The 20397-nt window shown below is 44.6% G+C and overlaps 2 protein-coding genes across 6 annotated transcripts in view; one reads left to right on the forward strand and one right to left on the reverse strand.

Annotated features, from left to right (window-relative positions):
- Positions 1–20397, reverse strand: part of LOC130293607 (carcinoembryonic antigen-related cell adhesion molecule 5-like) — a 121438-nt gene that overhangs the window by 71076 nt on the left and 29965 nt on the right. The window lies entirely within an intron of this gene.
- Positions 1–20397, forward strand: part of LOC130293608 (carcinoembryonic antigen-related cell adhesion molecule 1-like) — a 55183-nt gene that overhangs the window by 21412 nt on the left and 13374 nt on the right. The window contains exons 4-9 of one of the 2 annotated variants that reach the window (XM_056542483.1): positions 1357–1635; positions 2125–2412; positions 8203–8442; positions 13731–14060; positions 14622–14732; positions 20054–20078. In XM_056542483.1, the coding sequence (XP_056398458.1) occupies positions 1357–1635; positions 2125–2412; positions 8203–8442; positions 13731–14060; positions 14622–14732; positions 20054–20078 (1273 nt within the window). The remainder of the gene's footprint in view (positions 1–1356; positions 1636–2124; positions 2413–8202; positions 8443–13730; positions 14061–14621; positions 14733–20053; positions 20079–20397) is intronic. The other variant, XR_008848253.1, reaches the window with a different exon arrangement.

Genomic DNA, 20397 nt, shown 5'->3' on the forward strand with positions numbered 1-20397 from the left:
CGCCCCTCAATTCAAGTTTATGGGAGGGGGCGTGACGGCTGTCACGCCCCCTCCCATAGACTTGCATTGAGGGGGCGGGGCTATGGCATCACGAGCTGCCGGCGCCCACATTCAGAACAGTTTGTTCCAAATGCTGAGCAGTGGAGTACCCCTTTAATGCCAAATGAACATAGACATTCTCATTTTTTAGACTGTTCAGATTGTACTTAGATGCAGCTGAAGCATACAGTATGTCAGTACAGATGTCTATGAATTGGATTTCATCTTGGGAGTGTTGTAATGTTCAATGAAGTATAGAAAACACAGAGCCTGCTGAATAATTCAAGGAGAAATTTATATAATGCATAAATTCATAAGATATATAATAATTATTATGTACATGGGTAAAGGGATAATCTTTAGTCAGGAGACTAAATTCTGAGCATGTACATGTGATATCCCAGTACAGAACATGGTTCTGTACTATCCTTAGGCCCTGTCAGGTTGAGTCCCTCAGTGACCTGGGGGCTCCCCTGCATGGTCTTCCCCTGTTGTTCCATAATGTTGTGTATATCACTTTAATGCCTAGACAGTATCCTAACGTATAGGTAGTACAAAGGACCTGTGGGAGGTCTCAAGGACCTGTGAGGTTGTCACATGTTATGTTATACAGTCACATGATTTGTTGTCACATGTTCTCCCAGAGAGCACCAGCTTAACCTATGACCTGCAGCTTGACCAATAGGCTTTAGTCCAGCCCCCCACTATATAAAGGGGCGGCCATTACAATTCACTCTCTTCTCTTCCTTTACTGAGACCAGCAAGTACAGAGATCTCAGTGCAAGTGATCAGCATCTGGAAAACCCCAAAAGCTACAGTCATTTCAGTAAGTCTCAAGTCTATGTCTGCTGTCACTGAAACTAGTCAAGTTCTGCACATAGTCAAGTCAAGTCCAATCTCAAAGTTAATTACAAGTATATTGGTCCAGCAAGCTGTGAGGTCCTCTGGGTCCTGGCCACCTCTCTGGGAATTCTGGCCTTAGCTGTGAAGATAATTCCATCTGTCTTATACTCAGTAAAGCCTCCGTTTGACCATAACTGGTTGTGAACTCTCATTTCACTACTAGCAACTGGGATAGTGGAGAAGCCAGCCGCGTGGTGTTCTGGAACCCTAAAACGACACTGGCATCACAAACACTAGGGATTGACAACATCTTGCCCCCAGAGTTAATCTCATTGGATCCCACCACTCACTTCGCTACACCCCTGGTCCCGCCATACACCCGTGGGCCACCACATACATATACATCATTTGTTAAATATTCAAACAACATATTTAAAATCCATCCTTTCTGTCTCTCTGTATTTTGTATTTTAGTTCCGGTTTCTAATATCACTGTGACCAGTAATCTATCAGGACTGGTGTGGCCTGGAATAGATTCCATCTCTCTCCGATGTTCGGCTCTTGGTACCAATGTCAGCTACTCATGGAGTCTACAAGGGACAACAATATCTACAGGAACCCGATTCCAGCTCAGTGCCGATAACTCCACGCTCTCTATCAGCCCGGTCACCACCAGTGACAATGGGACATTCGTATGTACAGCTAGGAACATATTAAGCAACCAGAGCAGTGACGTGAAGCTCAACCTGGCCTGTAAGTAAAACATACATGTAATAGACAGTCTTGTTCTCCTATGTGTATTCTGTACAGATGAATGGTTTACAGGGACTGCCAGTTTTAAAAATGTATTTTCAAATGAATAAGGGTCCTTATCTTATCCAAACCCAAAGTTTCTACAAATATCATCGCCTGCTCTAGAGAACCTGTTACAGCCATACATTACATTGACAGCCCACAGATTTTAATAATAACGGTGTCATTCAAAATTTTCCCTGTGGTGGCGCTGCAGGGAAGTTGAAATAGCAGCGGACACAGTCTGCACTGCATCAAACCCCTTCAATGCCCCAAATGAACTTCTGACAATTCATTATACATCAGGAAACAAATCTAACCTAATTTTCCTGAAAACTTTTTCGTAGAATTCCATTTATAAAGAAACTCAAATACAGCTCTGCACTCTCTGAAATCTGGATGTGGCATTTACTCATCGCTCCTTATATTCCTCTTTGTCGTTGATCACAGCTCCAGTATCGGCAGTGACACTGACCAGTAATACATCAGAAGTGCTCTGGGCAGGACAGGACTCGGCGTCTCTCTATTGCTCAGCTCAGGGTTCAGCCATCTCGTTTAACTGGAGCATGAATGGGAATCCAGTGCCCGCGAGTCCTCCATATTACATTACTGATTCCACTCAAAATTCCACTCTCACCATCAACCCCGTCTCCAAGAATGACAGTGGACCCTTCACCTGTACAGCATCCAACCGGGCAAACAATATAACCAGCAAAGGAATCAACCTCAATATCAACTGTAAGTAAAAATGGGAAATAACTGTATCCTATCTATCTATCTATCTATCTATCTATCTATCTATCTATCTATCTATCTATCTAATAATATCCCAGAGAACAGCAGCACACAAAAATGGTGTTAAAAAAATGGTGAACATTTATTCCATCAATCCAGTGTATTGCACTGGATGGATAGAATACATTTTCACAATTTTTTTTTTTTTATATATAACTGTTTATTTTTATATTTTATAAACAATTTTTCATTTTAACAGTAAGGGAATCAAAAAAGAAAAAACAGACATTGAAAACAAATAAAAAGAAAATATATCGGTATTATCTGAATCCGAACCAATACATTGTTAGTCCTCTAATTGTAAAATTCACTTAGACATGTCTTGTAATCATAACTTTCAGTTTCATGAAAGTACACATTGGAGCCACCAACGAGGGCTCCCACACAGTGTGCACCTACCTTGTGGACTACTTTTATTTGGTTGTGCTGCACTCCTGGAATTCTATCTACCGTATATACTCGAGTATAAGCCGAGTTTTTCAGCACGATTTTTCGTGCTGAAAACACCCCCCTCGGCTTATACTCGAGTGAACTCCCCCACCCGCAGTGGTCTTCAACCTGCGGGCCTCCAGAGGTTTCAAAACTACAACTCCCAGCAAGCCCGGGCAGCCATCGGCTGTCCGGGCTTGCTGGGAGTTGTAGTTTTGAAACCTCCGGAGGTCCGCAGGTTGAAGACCACTGCGGCCTTCGACATCATCCAGCCCCCTCTCACCCCCTTTAGTTCTGTACAGTACTCACCTCCGCTCGGCGCTGGTCCGGTCCTGCAGGACTGTCCGGAGAGGAGGTGGTCCGGTGGGATAGTGGTTCCGGGCTGCTATCTTCACCGGGGAGGCCTCTTCTAATCGCTTCGGGCCCGGCCCCAGAATAGTCACGTTGCCTTGACAACAACGCAGAGGTGCGTTCATTGCCAACGTACTTCTGCGTCATTGTCAAGGCAACGCCTCTATTCCGGGCCGGAAGCGCGGAGAAGAGGCCCCCCGGTGAAGATAGCAGCCCGGAACCACTATCCCACCGGACCACCTCCTCACCGGACAGTCCTGCAGGACCGGACCAGCGCCGAGCGGAGGTGAGTACTGTACAGAACTAAAGGGGGGTGAGAGGGGGCTGGAGGATGATGAAGGGGGGTGGGGATGATGACAAGGGGATGATGAAGGGGGGTGGGGATGATGACAAGGGGATGATGAAGGGGGGATGTGTGGGATGATGACAAGGGGATGATGACAAGGGGATGATGAAGGGGGGTGGGGATGATGACAAGGGGATGATGAAGGGGGGGGGGGGTGGGATGATGAAGGGGGGTGGGGATGATGACAAAGGGATGATGAAGGGGGGTGGGGATGATGACAAGGGGATGATGAAGGGGGGATGTGTGGGATGATGACAAGGGGATGATGACAGGTGATGATGATGAGGGTCTGGATGATGACAGGCGGTGATGATGATGAGGATGTTAATGACGGGTCTGGATGATGACGGGGGGGATGATGTATTTCCCACCCTAGGCTTATACTCGAGTCAATAACTTTTCCTGGGATTTTGGGTTGAAATTATGGGTCTCGGCTTATACTTGGGTCGGCTTATACTCGAGTATATACGGTATCTATCTATATTATCTATCTATATTATCAAGGCCGATTGAAGGAATTTGGGGGCCTTAAGCAAAATAGACATGGAGGCCCCCCCCCCCCCACCTTACGCACGCAAAGCCTACAGGAACCACAGCATAGCCATACAGATTGGCCCTCATTTACTTAGAAAATCGGGTTGTAACTCTATGTTGCTTTCTTACCCGACTGCTTTTTTCCCCTGGTATTTATTATTATGTCGCATCCTGTTTGTCGCACGTGCGTTTTGTTGGTTTTGGTTTCCAACTCCTCTGAGTTGTCGGGGAAAAAATCCACAACAATTCAACAAATTCGGGTTGGAAACCTTTATAAATACGTGGGAAAGCTCAGAAATGTCGGGTTACGCCCCTTTTTCGGGTTTGGGAGAATCCACATCGGGTCCGTCGGGAAAAAATGTTGCATCGTGTCCCAGACTGGGGCACGATGTCTGCGATATGGCGCAGACAAAGATGCGCCAAAAAAACCCGACAAAAGAAGTCGGGTTTAGAATAGTAAATGAGGGCCATTAAGTTCACACACACTTTATATAAATAATAAAGGAGGTTTACAGGGCAATTTTCATGCAGATTAAATGCAACAGCAGTATTTGCACTGTGCTGCTGCATTTAATGTGCATGAAATTTGAACATTTTGAACAAATGAACATTTGCAAAAAAACACCACTCTACCATACAAATTGTATGGTACAGTGGTGTTTTTGGCAAATGTTTAATGTATATTGGATACAATCCAATATACAGTGGTCCCTCAAGTTACAATATTAATTGGTTCCAGGACGATCATTGTATGTTGAAACCATTGTATGTTGGGACCATAACTCTATGGAAACCTGGTAATGGTTTTGAAGCCCCCAAAATGTCATCCGAAATAGGAAAAAGTGAGGATTAAAGAAAAATACGTAGATAACTAATATAGATAAAGCAAATCCTTCCATATAAAAGTAAGAAAGATCTGCTGGGAGCTGTAAATCTGTCAGTTGTTTCCCATCCAGAGTGCCTCCAGCTGTTGCAAAACTACAACTCCCAGCATGACTGGACAGCCAAAGGCTGTCCAGGCATGCTGGGAGTTGTAGGTTTGCAACAGCTGGAGGGACCCTGGTTTGGACAGACTGGTCTATATAGAGGACAGGAGCTTCTTCAGGAACCTGTACAGTAAACACGAAATGTAGCCGCCCTCAGCTGGTGTCCAAAAGGAGCAGCTAACCCTGGCACAGGTAGAGTGCAGAACATGTAATACCTCCCTGTACTGTAGGGGGCGCTACCAGACACCAGTCAGTGCATACACTTCAGTAATACAGGTATAGAGTACAGAACATGTAATACCTCCCTTTACTGTAGGAGGTGCTACCAGACACCAGTCAGTGGATACACTTCAGTAATACAGGTAAAGAGTACAGAGCATGTAATACCTCCCTGTATTGTTGGGGGTGCTACCAGACAGCCAGTCAGTGCATACGGTATGGGGGGCACTACCTGCCTACTGGGGGGGGTTAATCTGGGGGTAGTACATGCCTGCTGGGGGAGGGGGTTAATCTGGGGGTACTACCTTCCTACTGGGGGGGGAGGGGGTTAATCTGGGGGTACTACCTACCCCCCCAGTAGGAAGGTTGTACCCCCAGATTACCCCCCCCTTGTAGGAAGGTAGTACCCCCCCAGATTAACCCCCCCCCCATCCCTTGTGGGAAGGTAGTACCCCCAGATTAACCCCCCCTTGTGGGAAGGTAGTACCCCCCAAGATTACCCCCCCCCCCTGTAGGAAGGTAGTACCCCCCCCCCATATTACCCCCCCCCCTCCCTTGTAGGAAGGTAGTACCCCACAGATTAACCCACCCCCTCCCTTGTAGGAAGGTAGTAACCCGCAGATTTCCCCCCCCCCCATCCCTTGTAGGAAGGTAGTAACACCAAGATTAACCCCCCCCCCCTCCCTTGTAGGAAGGTAGTACCACCAAGATTAACTCCCCCCCTCCCTTGTAGGAAGGTAGTACCCCCCAGATTAACCCCCCTCCCTTGGAGGAAGTTAGTACCCCGTAGATTAACCCCCTCCCTTGTAGGAAGGTAGTACCCCCCAGATTAACCCCCCCTCCTCCTCCCTTGTAGGAAGGTAGTACCCCCCCAGATTAACACCCCCCTCCCTGTAGGAAGGTAGTACGTCGGTACCCCAGATTAACCCCCTCCTCCCCTCAGACCCAGTAGGCATGTAGTTTAGAACTTTAAATAACATTACATTTACTCACTGTCACTATCGCAGCACTAAACACCGCGCGCGGTAATCCTGTGACGAGGCTGTGAGTTCGCGCACCACGCACCATCACGTGACACGTCACGTCACGCTCTAGGGCCGGCGTAAGGACGCCAGCCCTTGAATTATGGGACTCAGCGCGGTGACGTCATGACGGTGACGCGCAAAATTGCACATCCTGGACTGACTGAGTGAAGGTGAGCCGGAGCGGGGCACAAAAAGGAGCCGGAGGCAGGGACTTCAGTCTCTGCTTCCCGCTCCAGGCAGGGTCTCGCACTGCTGGCCCGTTAGGCCGACAGGGCGAGCTGCCTGCAGAACAGTATAGCGCAGGAGGACAGGCAGAGACCGGCTCTGCTCGGGGGCCCCGGGCCAGCTCGGGACCCCAAGCAATTGCTTGGTTTGCCTGTCCTCTTGCCACGGGCCTGTATATTATCTATTTATCTATCTCATATCTATCTATCTCATATCTATCTATCTCATATCTATCTATCTATCTCATATCTATCTATCTCATATCTATCTCATATCTATCTATCTCATATCTATCTATCTATCTATCTATCTATCTCATATCTATCTATCTCATATCTATCTATCTCATATCTATCTCATATCTATCTATCTCATATCTATCTATCTCATATCTATCTATCTATCTATCTATCTATCTATCTATCTCATATCTATCTACCTGATATCTATCTATCTCATATCTATCTATCTCATATCTATCTATCTATCTATCTATCTATCTATCTATCTATCTATCTCATATCTATCTCATATCTATCTCATATCTATCTATCTATCTATCTATCTCATATCTATCTATCTATCTCATATCTATCTATCTATCTATCTATCTATCTCATATCTATCTCATATCTATCTATCTATCTATCTATCAGATTGCTTCTTTCTTTTTTCAGAGGCCTTTTCAAAATGAAAGAAGTGATCTGATTGGTTGCTATGGGCAACTGGTCAACTTTTCCTCTGCACAGGTTTTGATAAATTTCCCCCCGAGTGCCTAAATACACATATCTAGCAGTAGTATGGGAAAAGTAAAAGGTTATTTTGTCAATTATTATTCTGAATCTGTGTAAATATTGTATGCCATTAATGTATTACATCCTTCTTTAATAATGGATGATAGATTGTGAGAGTGATAGATAAATATGACATAGATATATATGGGATCGATAGATAGATAGATAGATAGATAGATATGAGATAGATAGATAGATAGATAGATATGAGATAGATAGATAGATAGATAGATATGAGATATGAGATAGATAGATAGATAGATAGATAGATAGATAGATAGATATGAGATATGAGATAGATAGATAGATATGAGATATGAGATAGATAGATAGATATGAGATAGATAGATAGATATGAGATAGATAGATAGATAGATATGAGATATGAGATAGATAGATAGATATGAGATATGAGATAGATAGATATAAGATAGATAAATAGATATGAGATAGATAGATATGAGATAGATAGATATGAGATAGATAGATAGATAGATAGATATGAGATAGATAGATATGAGATAGATAAATAGATATGAGATAGAGAGATATGAGATAGATAGATAGATAGATATGAGATATGAGATAGATAGATATGAGATAGATAGATAGATAGATATGAGATAGATAGATAGATAGATATGAGATAGATAGATATGAGATAGATAGATAGATAGATAGATATGAGATAGATAAATAGATATGAGATAAAGAGATAGGAGATAGATAGATAGATAGATAGATAGATAGATAGATAGATATGATACACATACTTGGACCTTGTATGTTGTTTTTAATATCTTAATAATTTTCCTGTCTTACAGGGTTTCCGGATGGAGATATTCAATGTAAAGTACTAGATATTAACCAGACAATACAGCTCGGCTGCTCCTGGCCGGGAGGAAAACCTGCAGCTAATGTGACCCTGAGATTTAATGGTACAGAAAATACAGGCACCGATGAAGTGATCAGTAGTGTGACCTCTTCTGGTAATATCCATGGGAGTAATCTCACCTGTAATGGAGATCAGCTGGGAAGGACCTCGAGCTGTACGGTAGCATTTGGTAAGACGTCAGTATTGTAATCTCAGCTGTATGTATGATATTCTACACTATTTTGAGTAGTAACTGAGGTCAAAAGATCAGTTTTCATTGCTGGCCTTAAAAGAGGAATTCTGGCCAAAGACATCTTATCCCCTATCCAAAGGATGGGGGATAAGGGGATAAGATGTCTGATCGAGGGGGGCCGTCGCTGAGACCCCCCACTATCTCGGTGCAGCACTAGCATTCTATGCGGAGCTGCTGCTCCAGTCTCAGAAACCTCTGTATTTCCGGGAGATATGATGTCACGCCACGTCCCCTCCATTTATGTCTATGGGAGGCCGTCACGCCCCTTCCCATAGACATGTATAGAGGGGGGTGTGGCATCACGTCTCCCGGAAACGCAGAGGCTTCCGAGACTGGAGCAGCAGCCCCGCATAAAATGTCCTTTGGATAGGGGATAAGATGTCTTTGGCCGGAATACCCCTTTAATAGTCACACACTCCTTCTTAAAGTGAGTGCTCAGTAGTGAGCATATAATGGTATATCATCAATAGGTGATGCTTACCTGCTATTTATTTCCTCCTCAGTTTGCTGCACTGCTTTTTATCTCAGCTCTGCTAAGGCACGGCTGTGATCTGTTACTCCAGTTTAGTTACAGGGGGGGAGATTTATCAAAACCTGTGCAGAGGAAGAGTGGTGCAGTTGCCCATAGCAACCAATCAGATTGCTTCTTTCATTTTCCACAGGCCTCTAAAGAGGCCTGTGGAAAACGAAAGAAGCAATCTGATTGGTTGCTATGGGCAACTGCACCACTCTTCCCCTGCACAGGTTTTGATAAATCTCCCCCACGGAGTGTAAGATAGTCTGACATCCATGGCTTTCTCATCGCTGGTTCAGGCTGCTGCTCTCTCCTTATGTAAATCTGCCTCCCTAGCTCACTACAAGCTCACTACAAGCTCACTACAAGCTCACTACTAGCTCACTACAAGCTCACTACAAGCTCACTACAAGCTCACTACAAGCTCACTACAAGCTCACTACAAGCTCACTACAAGCTCACTACTAGCTCACTACAAGCTCACTACAAGCTCACTACTAGCTCACTACAAGCTCACTACAAGCTCACTACAAGCTCACTACAAGCTCACCAGAAGTACAGATTCCAAAGTCACCAAAAAGAATAAAGATTATGAGATAACTGTAACATATATCCCGAAGTAAAAGATCCTTAATAGAGCAAGAACAGACATAAATATATATTGATCCAGAACTCAAACCTTTAAATGATTTCAGTTACCAAATTTAAATTACGGTAATTCAGACCTGACTCCTAAATTAATCTAGACCCCAGACTAGACCCCCACAACTGATACAGACCCCAGACTAGACCCCACAACTGATACAGACCCCAGACTAGACCCCACAACTGATAAAGACCCCAGACTAGACCACACAACTGATAAAGACCCCAGACTAGACCCCACAACTGATACAGACCCCAGACTAGACCCCACAACTGATAAAGACCCCAGACTAGACCCCACAACTGATACAGACCCCAGACTAGACCCCACAACTGATACAGACCCCAGACTAGACCCCACAACTGATACAGACCCCAGACTAGACCCCACAACTGATACAGACCCCAGACTAGACCCCACAACTGATAAAGACCCCAGACTAGACCCCACAACTGATAAAGACCCCAGACTTGACCCCACAACTGATAAAGACCCCAGACTAGACCCCACAACTGATAAAGACCCCAGACTAGACCCCACAACTGATAAAGACCCCAGACTAGACCCCACAACTGTGATAAAGACCCCAGACTAGACCCCACAAATGATACGGAACCCAGACTAGAGTTAAAAATTTATTTGATTATACTGTATTTAAGTAGCTTCAGATGCCCTGATCACACCCCTATTTACAGTTTCTTGATATTCCCTCTTGTGTCATGTTCATGAGATATGAGGGTTTAAAGTTTGTCTGACAATTCAGGGAGTCAGATGGGCATTCACTTGGGTGTGAAAATTGGGAGCGACAAGTGGGATTATAGAGTCGGGGGTGAATATTGTACGTTGAGGGGCCTGTTTTCCTAATATACAGCCCTTGACTGTATAACCCCGCCCACACCTGATAGTCACTCCCATTACTAAAATGAAGTTCCCATCTGACTAATTCCTTGAATTGTCAGACAAAATAGGGGATAGGGGAAAAGATGTCTGATTGTGGGGGTCCTGCTGCTGGGGACCCCCGTGATCTTGCACGCAGCACCCCATTGCGATCAGTCCCCGGAACATGTTTGCTCCGGGTCTGATGACTGGCTATCACGGGGCCGGAGCATTGCGATGTCACGGCCCCGCCCCCGTGTGATGTCATGCTCCGTGTGATGTCATCAGACCCGGAGCGAACATGCTCCGGGGAGTGATTGTAATGGGGTGCAAGATCACTGAGGTCCCCAGCGGCAGCACCCCCGCGATCAGGCATCTTATCCCCTATCTTTTGGATAGGGGCTAAGATGTCTTAGTGCCGGTGTACCCCCTAATGACTATGAATGACTAATTATTTAATAACTATTTGAAAATGTAAACCAGGCCACAAAATGAATTGCAACACCATATCAAAGCAAAATAGTGAATTTGGACTCCCCTCCCCCTTATTTCCTGCTCGCCTCCAGCTTCTCTTCACTTCCAGGTGCGGCCAACCTCATGTCCTGATTTTGGCTGGATACAACCTCCTATAGCTAAGCCACTGGATAGAAAGCTAGATACTGTACGAGAGACAAAATGATGGATTAAAATAATTCATTTATGGATGATAATAGTTATTGACAATTGGGGTGAGCTTCCTGGGGTTTATTCAGCACAACATATAAGTGGACATTTACATATAGTATCAGATTACCTAAATTTTTCTGCGGTACTCTAGTTACATTCAGATTTCAAATCTTATTTAAGATATAAGTCCAATAACATAGAGCACGTACGTGCATTCACCGCTCGGCAGAGGTAGATGTGTGCTGGGGTCCGTTTCACGGGACGCTGGAGCTCAGCATTGGCACAGGTGGATGGCGCACGGAGGCAACCCCTGCAGTTTCGCATGTAGGTGCGTGCTTCTTCCGGCCTCCTGGGAGGCCGGAAGAAGCACGCACCTACATGCGAAACTGCCGGCGTTGCCTCCGAGCGCCATCCACCTGCGCCAATGCTGAGCTTCAGCGTCCCGTGAACCGGACCCCAGCACACGTCTACCTCTGCCGAGCAGTGAGTCCACGTACGTGCTCTATGTTATTTGATTTACCGATACTTTATCTATTGTATGTGCACCCCGCAGGAGGCATTGGAATAGGTCACCGAGACCATGCTGCGTACTCCACACACCTTTTAGTGTGCCCTCTCCTTTTCTATCTTATTATCTATTAAGATATACCGTAAGTCCATCTAGAGCAAAAAAAAACAAAAAAAAAAACATAAAGTATGATTACTTTCAAGAAAGGCGGATGCCTGATAGGTCACTTTCTAAAAATATATTCACAACATCCTGGGGCAGAGAGAACTTCACTCCACCCATTCCTTTCTTATTCTCTTATATCTTTCTTATATACTGGTAAACAAGATTGTGCTCAATATTCTCTATGTAGCCCGACTATATTTTCATAATTTAGAAAACTATAAAGAAATGGTCCAACTGTATGTTGGTGCTAAATCTAACAAAGTATTTCCAAATATTTGGTAAAGGTTCAATGTTTTATTTTGTTAAAGCACACAGAACGGGTTTCTGGTCTTGGAACAGACCCTTCATCAGGTTAGTTGTTACGCCAAGCGCTCCGGGTCCCTGCTCCTCCCCGGAGCGCTCGCGGCGTTCTCCCTTCTGCAGCGCCCCTGTCAGACCCGCTGACCGGGAGCGCTGCACTGACATTCGCTTTGGGGATGCGATTCGCATAGCGGGATGCGCCCGCTCGCGAATCGCATCCCAAGCCACTTACCCGTCCCGGTCCCCGGCTGTCATGTTCTGGCGCGCGCGGCTCCGCTCTCTAGGGCGCGCGCGTGCCAGCGCTCTAAGATTTAAAGGGCCAGTGCACCAGTGATTGGTGCCTGGCCCAATCAGTCTAATTAGCTTCCACCTGCTCCCTGTGTATATTACCTCACTTCCCCTGCACTTCCTTGCCGGATCTTATTGCCTTGTGCCAGTGAAAGTGTTTAGTGTTGTCCAAAGCCTGTGTTCCAGATCTCCTGCTATCCTCATTGACTACGAACCTTGCCGCCTGCCCCGACCTTCTGCTACGTCTGACCTTGCCTCTGCCTTGTCCTTCTGTCCCACGCCTTCTCAGCAGTCAGCGAGGTTGAGCCGTTGCCGGTGGATACGACCTGGTTGCTACCGCCGCAACAAGACCATCCCCCTTTGCGGCGGGCTCTGGTGAAAACCAGTAGCAACCCTAGAACCGGTCCACCGACGCGGTCCACGCCAATCCCTCGCTGACACAGAGGATCCACATCCAGCCTGCCGATCCTAACATTGGTGCACTAACCTGATGAAGAGTGTGTTCCAGGACCAGAAACACGTTGTTCTGTGTGCTTCAACGTAAAAAAAAAAAGATATTGAACCTTTACCAAATATTTGGAAATACTCTATTCGAATTAGCGCCAACATACAATCGGACCATTCCTTCCTTCTTTTCTATTTGATAACTAACCCAGCTGATGAGCTTCAGACCCGGGAAGGATTGTGGCTGCAGTTCTACTGGCTGGGCCATATTAATGTGAACAGGGGTGTTGTGCTATTTGCGCAACACAATCTGGTGAGTGAGATTCCACCATTGCATGCTACTGACCACCATTACGTTCTTCACAAGGGGTGCGCATCTCTTTTTTTTCCCTCTTCTTTCCCTATTGCTATATTTTCATCCTGTATGTCTTTGCCTCTTTTCATGCATCCAATGATCTTTTTTGCCTTGACAGCAGCTGCCTGGCACTGGTTACCAATAACCCTAAGTCCTATTTCTTGTCAGTATGTAATGAATGGCGGTCTGTATTTTCTTCTTCCTATTATACACACTTATTTGCTACTTCTCTGCCCAGGCCTCCAACTTATCCAGTAGAATGTGTAACATAAAACTGGCCTCTTCTATTACCTTTACGTATTAAAAAAATTAAAAAAAAAGGTTAAATTAAATGATTAATAATTATAATAGAGAAAACACGGCCTTATACTGACCTATGTCAGCTTCTGCTCATATTTAGATGATGTGATTAGTGATTTGCATTGGCTAAGTATTCTGTGTTTTCTTCACTTTCTTCCATCAGTGCCTCCTCTCAGCTTCCCAAATACTACAATCCCTCCAGTTACAGAAGGTGCCGCAGCCATCATGAGAGTGAATCTCACATCTGGAGCCCAGACACGGGCCGGCTCCTCCTCATCTCAGGTCCTTCCTGCTCAGTTCTCCTGGTTCAATGGGACAGACAATAGTCCTATTCGGACTGGTGGTAAATTCAATGTGACTTCCACCTCCTATGTATCAACTCTCAAGATCGATCCGGTGTCTGCATCTGATTCTGGAACGTATTATTGTAAAGCCACGAATATTATTGGAAGCACAACCTACTACTTCAAGGTTGAAGTGACAAAAAAAGCTGGTAAGTCACGGTCAAAGAATAAATAATATTGTGTCTAATCAAAGAAATAATGACAACTATCCCACAACTGTAGTCCATGGGAGCAAACAAAGACCCTGTAAATAGCATGGCATGGCGCCTTGATGATAAGGCTATCACAGTGATCAGAAATCTTTAGCAATCTGTAGCGGGAGATTTCATTACCAGGGGTTCAATCTCCCTGCAGTGCCACCACAGGGGAAAATGGTGTATTACATGGTTTTCATTGAAATCTTCTGCTTGTCTGTTTAACGTATAGACATACCAGGTCCTCCACAGTGATTGACGTTTTTTGGTGCTCTATACTCTGGCTTTTAAATGAGGGTTGTGATCTATTGGTATACACTGTATACAGTTCATGGGGGGACCCCATATGTCAAGTCCACAATGTTATTTACTCTAGCTAGTTCCTTGTCCCCCATTGGTTGTCCACTGAGTACTATTGTTGTCTTACAGCTGCTATATTTGCTTAAAGTGAAAACTGTATCCTTAAAATATATATTTTCCTTAATTTAAACAGTTGTGACGATCTCTTTTTTCTAGGAGGTTCGAGTAATGGTGGACTGGATGGTGGACAGATAGCTGGCATTGTTATAGGAGTACTCGCTGGTGTCGCCATCATTGGAATCATTATATTCTTCGTGTTGAAGAAAAGTATGTACCTGTCACATTGTGTATAGCTTTTGATTCTTTGTCTTTACATGTGTGTGATCACTCAGTGTGAGATTATTTATGCAGAAACCTTTTATGGCCAATTGCCTACATTTTCTGTGGGTACCTTAAAGGGGTACTCCGGCCCTAAGACATCTTATCCCCTATCCAAAGGATAGGCAATGAGATGTCTGACCGCGGGGGTCCCACCGCTGGGGACCCCCACAATCTTGCATCCGGCACCAACCTCTTTGAGCTGCACGCCGCGCTGCCAGCTCACAAACTGCCAGGGCCGACCATGGGGCCGGAGTATGGAGACGTCATGACTCCGCCCCCCCTGCGACATCATGCCCCGCTATGCTAGTCTATGGGAGGGGGGGTGACGGCCATCACGCCCCCTCTCATAGACTTGCATAGCGGGGCGGAACGTGACGTCACACGGGGGAAAAGTCGTGACATCGCCATACTCCAGCCCCGTGGTCGGCACCCGGCACCCAAAGGATAGGGGATAAGATGTCTTAGGGCCGGAGTACCCCTTTAATGTTTACTACATCTCTCAAAGCAGTCACTATTCTTCAACCCAGATAAGTATTTAAAGGGAACCTGTCATCACTTTCACGTTACCTGAAGCACGAGTCATTGGGTTCACGGTAGTTCCTCCCCGCCCTACCAGCCTTGATTGATCTCTTCACATACCCATACAGGGAGAGATCTACCAATCAAGGCTGGTAGGGTGGGGACAGCCCCAACAACTTGTATTTCGGTAAACATAAAAGTGATGGCAGGTTCTCTTTAATTTATCTACTAGATGGGAGCATCACATAAGAATAACATAAGGAGACATTTCATCATCTGTTCTCCATCTGCCAACAGTCCAATTTTTGACTGTCCCGTGAACTAGACCTCAAAATGGGTTTTCTGGGCTATTGTAGAGGTGTTCTTTGGTGGAGACAAGGCTTCACATGTCCTCCTCCATGAGAAATCGGGCTGTATCATTATAATTACTATACAGTACCAGACAATTGCTTTTGCCTTTCTAGAAATTATGAATAAGAGGTTACTTCATAACACATCTCGTACTTTAGTTTACCTGTTTAACATCTTTAGAAGTATGGCTCTGTTCACGTTACCTGCCCATAGTCTTTTTTATAATTGGAATTCATGGTAGCCATGGGCATAAAGTTGTGCATGCCAAATGTGTTGAGAACAGAACCTACTATTTATATGTGTCCTGCTCTGTTTTTCTTTTACACTGTTTACACTCTTATGTGTGGTTTTATATAGTATACTAACAAGATTCTGCATGTTTGTTTCTCTATATATGTGTGTGTAGATTTAGGTTTTCATACGTTTAGCATTGACAGTTGTTTTGCCATTTTGTTTGCTTGTCATATATTTTTTCTTTTAGTTATTATTGTGCTCTTAGGTTCTATTTGGCACCAGTTGGTTCCAGCAGTACTCCAATTAATATATTTTTTTTTACCTGCAGTAGCTACCTTTGAACAAATAGACTCATAGGTTCCATATAAAGGAGCATTGCCATGAGAACCTGTCGGTCTAGTTTTCCTGTAGCTGCTGGATCATTTCAGCTGGATCAACACATACGTTTTTAACACGTTTTCATATACCAAGTTGACCTGTTCCATCCAGTAGCATTATATAAGGTCCTCACTGCAATTGCTTTTAGTCATGGATTTTAGCTATTTTTTTTTTTTTTGTACCATTATTTTGATAATGTTAAATCTAGACAGGAGGTCTTTGCTGGATAATGTTGAATCTGGACTGGACAGAGTCCTTATGGGCCCTATTACATAGGCACTTTGTGATCCACAGTAAGGCACCTCCATAGGGCACTGTGTTCCTCACTGGTAGGCACACAGCAGGACAGTATAGGCCCATTGTACTTTTTGGGCATTGCATTATGGGTCTATTTAGCAAGGAATTATGATACAGCTGTGAATGAGGCTTAAAAGTCTGATAGGTCAGTGTCCTACCTCTGTGACCATGACCAATTGGGAGACTAGAGCCACTCAAGGGCAAAGTACTTCCCATTGTAGTCTATCGGAATTATAGAAAATGTTCAGCTTTTTCCATAATTGCTATTAACTATTTTGTAGAGGTTAGGTTGGGCATACATGCACATTTCCTACAGTGTGCGGCTATATAGGGGTCATGGAACACAACATTCTCCCAATATGTGGCGGTGGGTTTGGTCACTCACCTATCAGACTGTTTTGATATGTCCTTCATATTTCTTGTGGTTCTATTCTCCATTCTTTTGCTACTGTATATTTTGCTTAGCTGTGGTTGGGATTGTCTTAAAATGTTATACAGTATGGGTATATCATTTGCACCCACTTCTTCTTCTTCTTCTTCTTTGGATATAGCTCATGGACTTGCTCTTCTCAGGAAGTGATATACACTGCTCAAAAAAATAAAGGGAACACTAAAACAACACAATGTAACTCCAAGTCAATGACACTTCTGTGAGATCCCACTGTCCACTCAGGAAGCAACACTGATTGACAATCAATTTCACATGCTGTTGTGCAAATGGAACCGACAACAGGTGGAAATTGTAGGCAATTAGCAAGACACCCCCAACAGAGGAGTGGTTCTGCAGGTGGTGACCACAGACCATTTCTCGGTTCCTATGCTTCCTGGCTGATGTTTTGGTCACTTTTGAATGCTGGCGGTGCTTTCACTCTAATGGTAGCATGAGATGGAGTCTACAACCCACACAAGTGCCTCTGGTAGTGCAGCTCATCCAGGATGGCACATCAATGCGAGCTGTGGCAAGAAGGTTTGCTGTGTCTGTCAGCGTAGTGTCCAGAGCATGGAGGCGCTACCAGGAGACAGGCCAGTACATCAGGAGATGTGGAGGAGGCCATAGGAGGGCAACAACCCAGCAGCAGGACCTTTACCTCCGCCTTTGTGCAAGGAGGAGCAGGAGGAGCACTGCCAGAGCCCTGCAAAATTACCTCCAGCAGGCCACAAATGTGCATGTGTCCACTCAAATGGTCCGAAACAGACTCCATGGGGGTGGAATGTGGGCCCAATGTCCACAGGTGGGGGTTGTGCTTACAGCCCATCACCGTGCAGGACATTTGGCATTTGCCAGAGAACACCAAGATTGGCAAATTCGCCACTGGTGCCCTGTGCTCTTCACAGATGAAAGCAGGTTCACACTGAGCATATGTGACAGATGTGACTGGACACGCAGTGGAGAACGTTCTGCTACCTGCAACATCCTACACCATGACTGGTTTGGCAGTGGGTCAGTAATGGTGTGGGGTGGAATTTCTTTGGGGGGGCCGCACAGCCCTCCATGTGCTTGCCAGAGGTACCAAGATGAGATCCTCAGACCCCTTTTGAGATCATATGCTTGTGCGGTTGGCCTGGGTTGCTCCTAATGCAAGACAATGCTAGACCTCATGTGGCTGGAGTGTGACAGCAGTTCCTGCAAGAGGAAGGCATTGATGCTATGGACTGGCCCGCCCGTTCCCCAGACCTTAATCCGATTGAGCACATCTGGGACGTCATGTCACGCTCCATCCACCATTGCACCACAGACTGTCCAGGAGTTGACAGATGCTTTAGTCCAGGTCTGGAAGGACATCCCTCAGAAGATGATCCACCACCTCATCAGGAGCATGCCCAGGTGTTGTAGGGAGGTCATACGGGCACGTGGAGGCCACACACACTACTGAGCCTCATTGTGACTTGTTTTAAGGACATTACATAAAGTTGGATCAGCCTGTAGTGTGGTTTTCCACTTTGATTTTGAGTGTGACTCCATATCCAGACCTCCATGGGTTGATAAATTTGATTTCCATTGATAATTTTTGAGTGATTTTGTTGTCAGCTCATTCAACTATGTAAAGACGAAAGTATTTCATACGATTAGTTAATTCATTCAGATCTAGGATGTGTTATCTCAGTGTTCCCTATATTTTTTGGGCAGTGTATCTTCTACTGGTTCTTTATTTCACTTATACTCTCAGACATTCAGTATGTGTTTTATCTGTTTCTCTGCTTGCTTTGTTTGCTTTGATTCATTGGGTTGACTCCAACTCCAATAACCAGCTGAACCCTACGCAAATAGCTGACATTAAAGTCCAATGTTCTCCTGAAATTTCCTTTTTGTTTTCATCTAAAATTAGCAACTAGCCTGGATTGCAACTCTCTTATGGATTTATGTATAAAGGTCCAATGACTCCCTATGTGTTTCCACGGATACAGACTACAAAACAAATCCTCTGTGTAGTCTGATCCTCCCATCTGTACATTTTTTTTAATCCAGTCGTATCAAATCTATATTTCTGACCACAGAGACATACATAGGCTTTTGTATGAGCTGTAGAGAAACAACAGTAGGAGGTTTTTAACCAAAACTATTTTCCAATTTTTTTTTAGATGCATTAAAACTATAAAAAAAGGTTGCAAAAGTCTTCACCCCCTTAAATTATTTGCTTCATTTTGTATTATCCACTTTTGCTGCCCATTGTAATAGCTAAACACTACTTTGGCTTGCCAGCAGTCGCTTTGGTCAGTATGGCTGTAGTATGCTGTTGGTTCCCCTCCTCCTTATGTTTGCAATAATGACTGGCAAATTGATACGACATATTGTAGACAATGTATGGTTAGCTAATATACACTACAACCTTTGGTTACACTAAATAGGACAGCTTAATGCCTGCTCCATCTCTGGTAGGCCTGATTTATCTATGGTGGGCCTGTGGGCCTGCTTCATCTATGATGGGCCTGCTTTATCTCTGGCTGGCCTGCTTTATCTCTGGTTGGCCTGCTTTATCTCTGGTAGGCCTGCTTTATCTCTGGTAGGCCTGCTTTATCTCTGGTGGGTCTGATTTATCTCTGGTGGGTCTGCTTCATCTCTAATGGGCCTGCTTTATGTCTGTTTGGCCTGCTTTATCTCTGGTGGGTCTGCTTTATCTCTGGTGGGTCTGCTTCATCTCTAATGGGCCTGCTTTATGTCTGGTTGGCCTGCTTTATCTCTGGTGGGTCTGCTTTATCTCTGGTGGGTCTGCTTCATCTCTAATGGGCCTGCTTTATGTCTGGTTGGCCTGCTTTATCTCTGGTGGGTCTGCTTTATCTCTGGTGGGTCTGCTTCATCTCTAATGGGCCTGCTTTATGTCTGGTGGGCCTGCTTTATCTAGTTTCTGCATTATCTTCATCTAGTGTTGGGGGCTAGCTTATGAAACAAGCGCGATGGTAACCATTCTATGCCATAGAGGTTGTTTCTTGTCTATTATTCTGCTAATTCTAAATCTTTTGCTCATGTAACACATTTCTGTATCCTGCAGAAAAGCGGAGCAGTGATAACGGAAGGTAAGAGCTCTATGCACAAATGGACGAGTTTCTAGAACGTGAAGAAACTGATGAGTCTGTTTGTGACATAACACGGAAATGAATGATACAGATAATAATCTCCATAATCCTCTCATTGTTTCCATAATTGCTAATAAAAAAAAATGTTTTCTCTTTTCAAGACTATAACAATGCAATCCTATGTAATTTTGGAATGAACAGTAGCCATGTAGCAGAGCTGGGTTTGGCAACCGATCTGTGCAGCCTGTATATGTATGCGGAAGTAAAATGGTAGCAATAGAAACATAGCAGAGCTCCTTTATTATTAACAAGTACAGAG

Source organism: Hyla sarda, chromosome 10 (genome assembly GCF_029499605.1).
Source record: "Hyla sarda isolate aHylSar1 chromosome 10, aHylSar1.hap1, whole genome shotgun sequence".
Lineage (NCBI taxonomy): Eukaryota > Metazoa > Chordata > Amphibia > Anura > Hylidae > Hyla > Hyla sarda.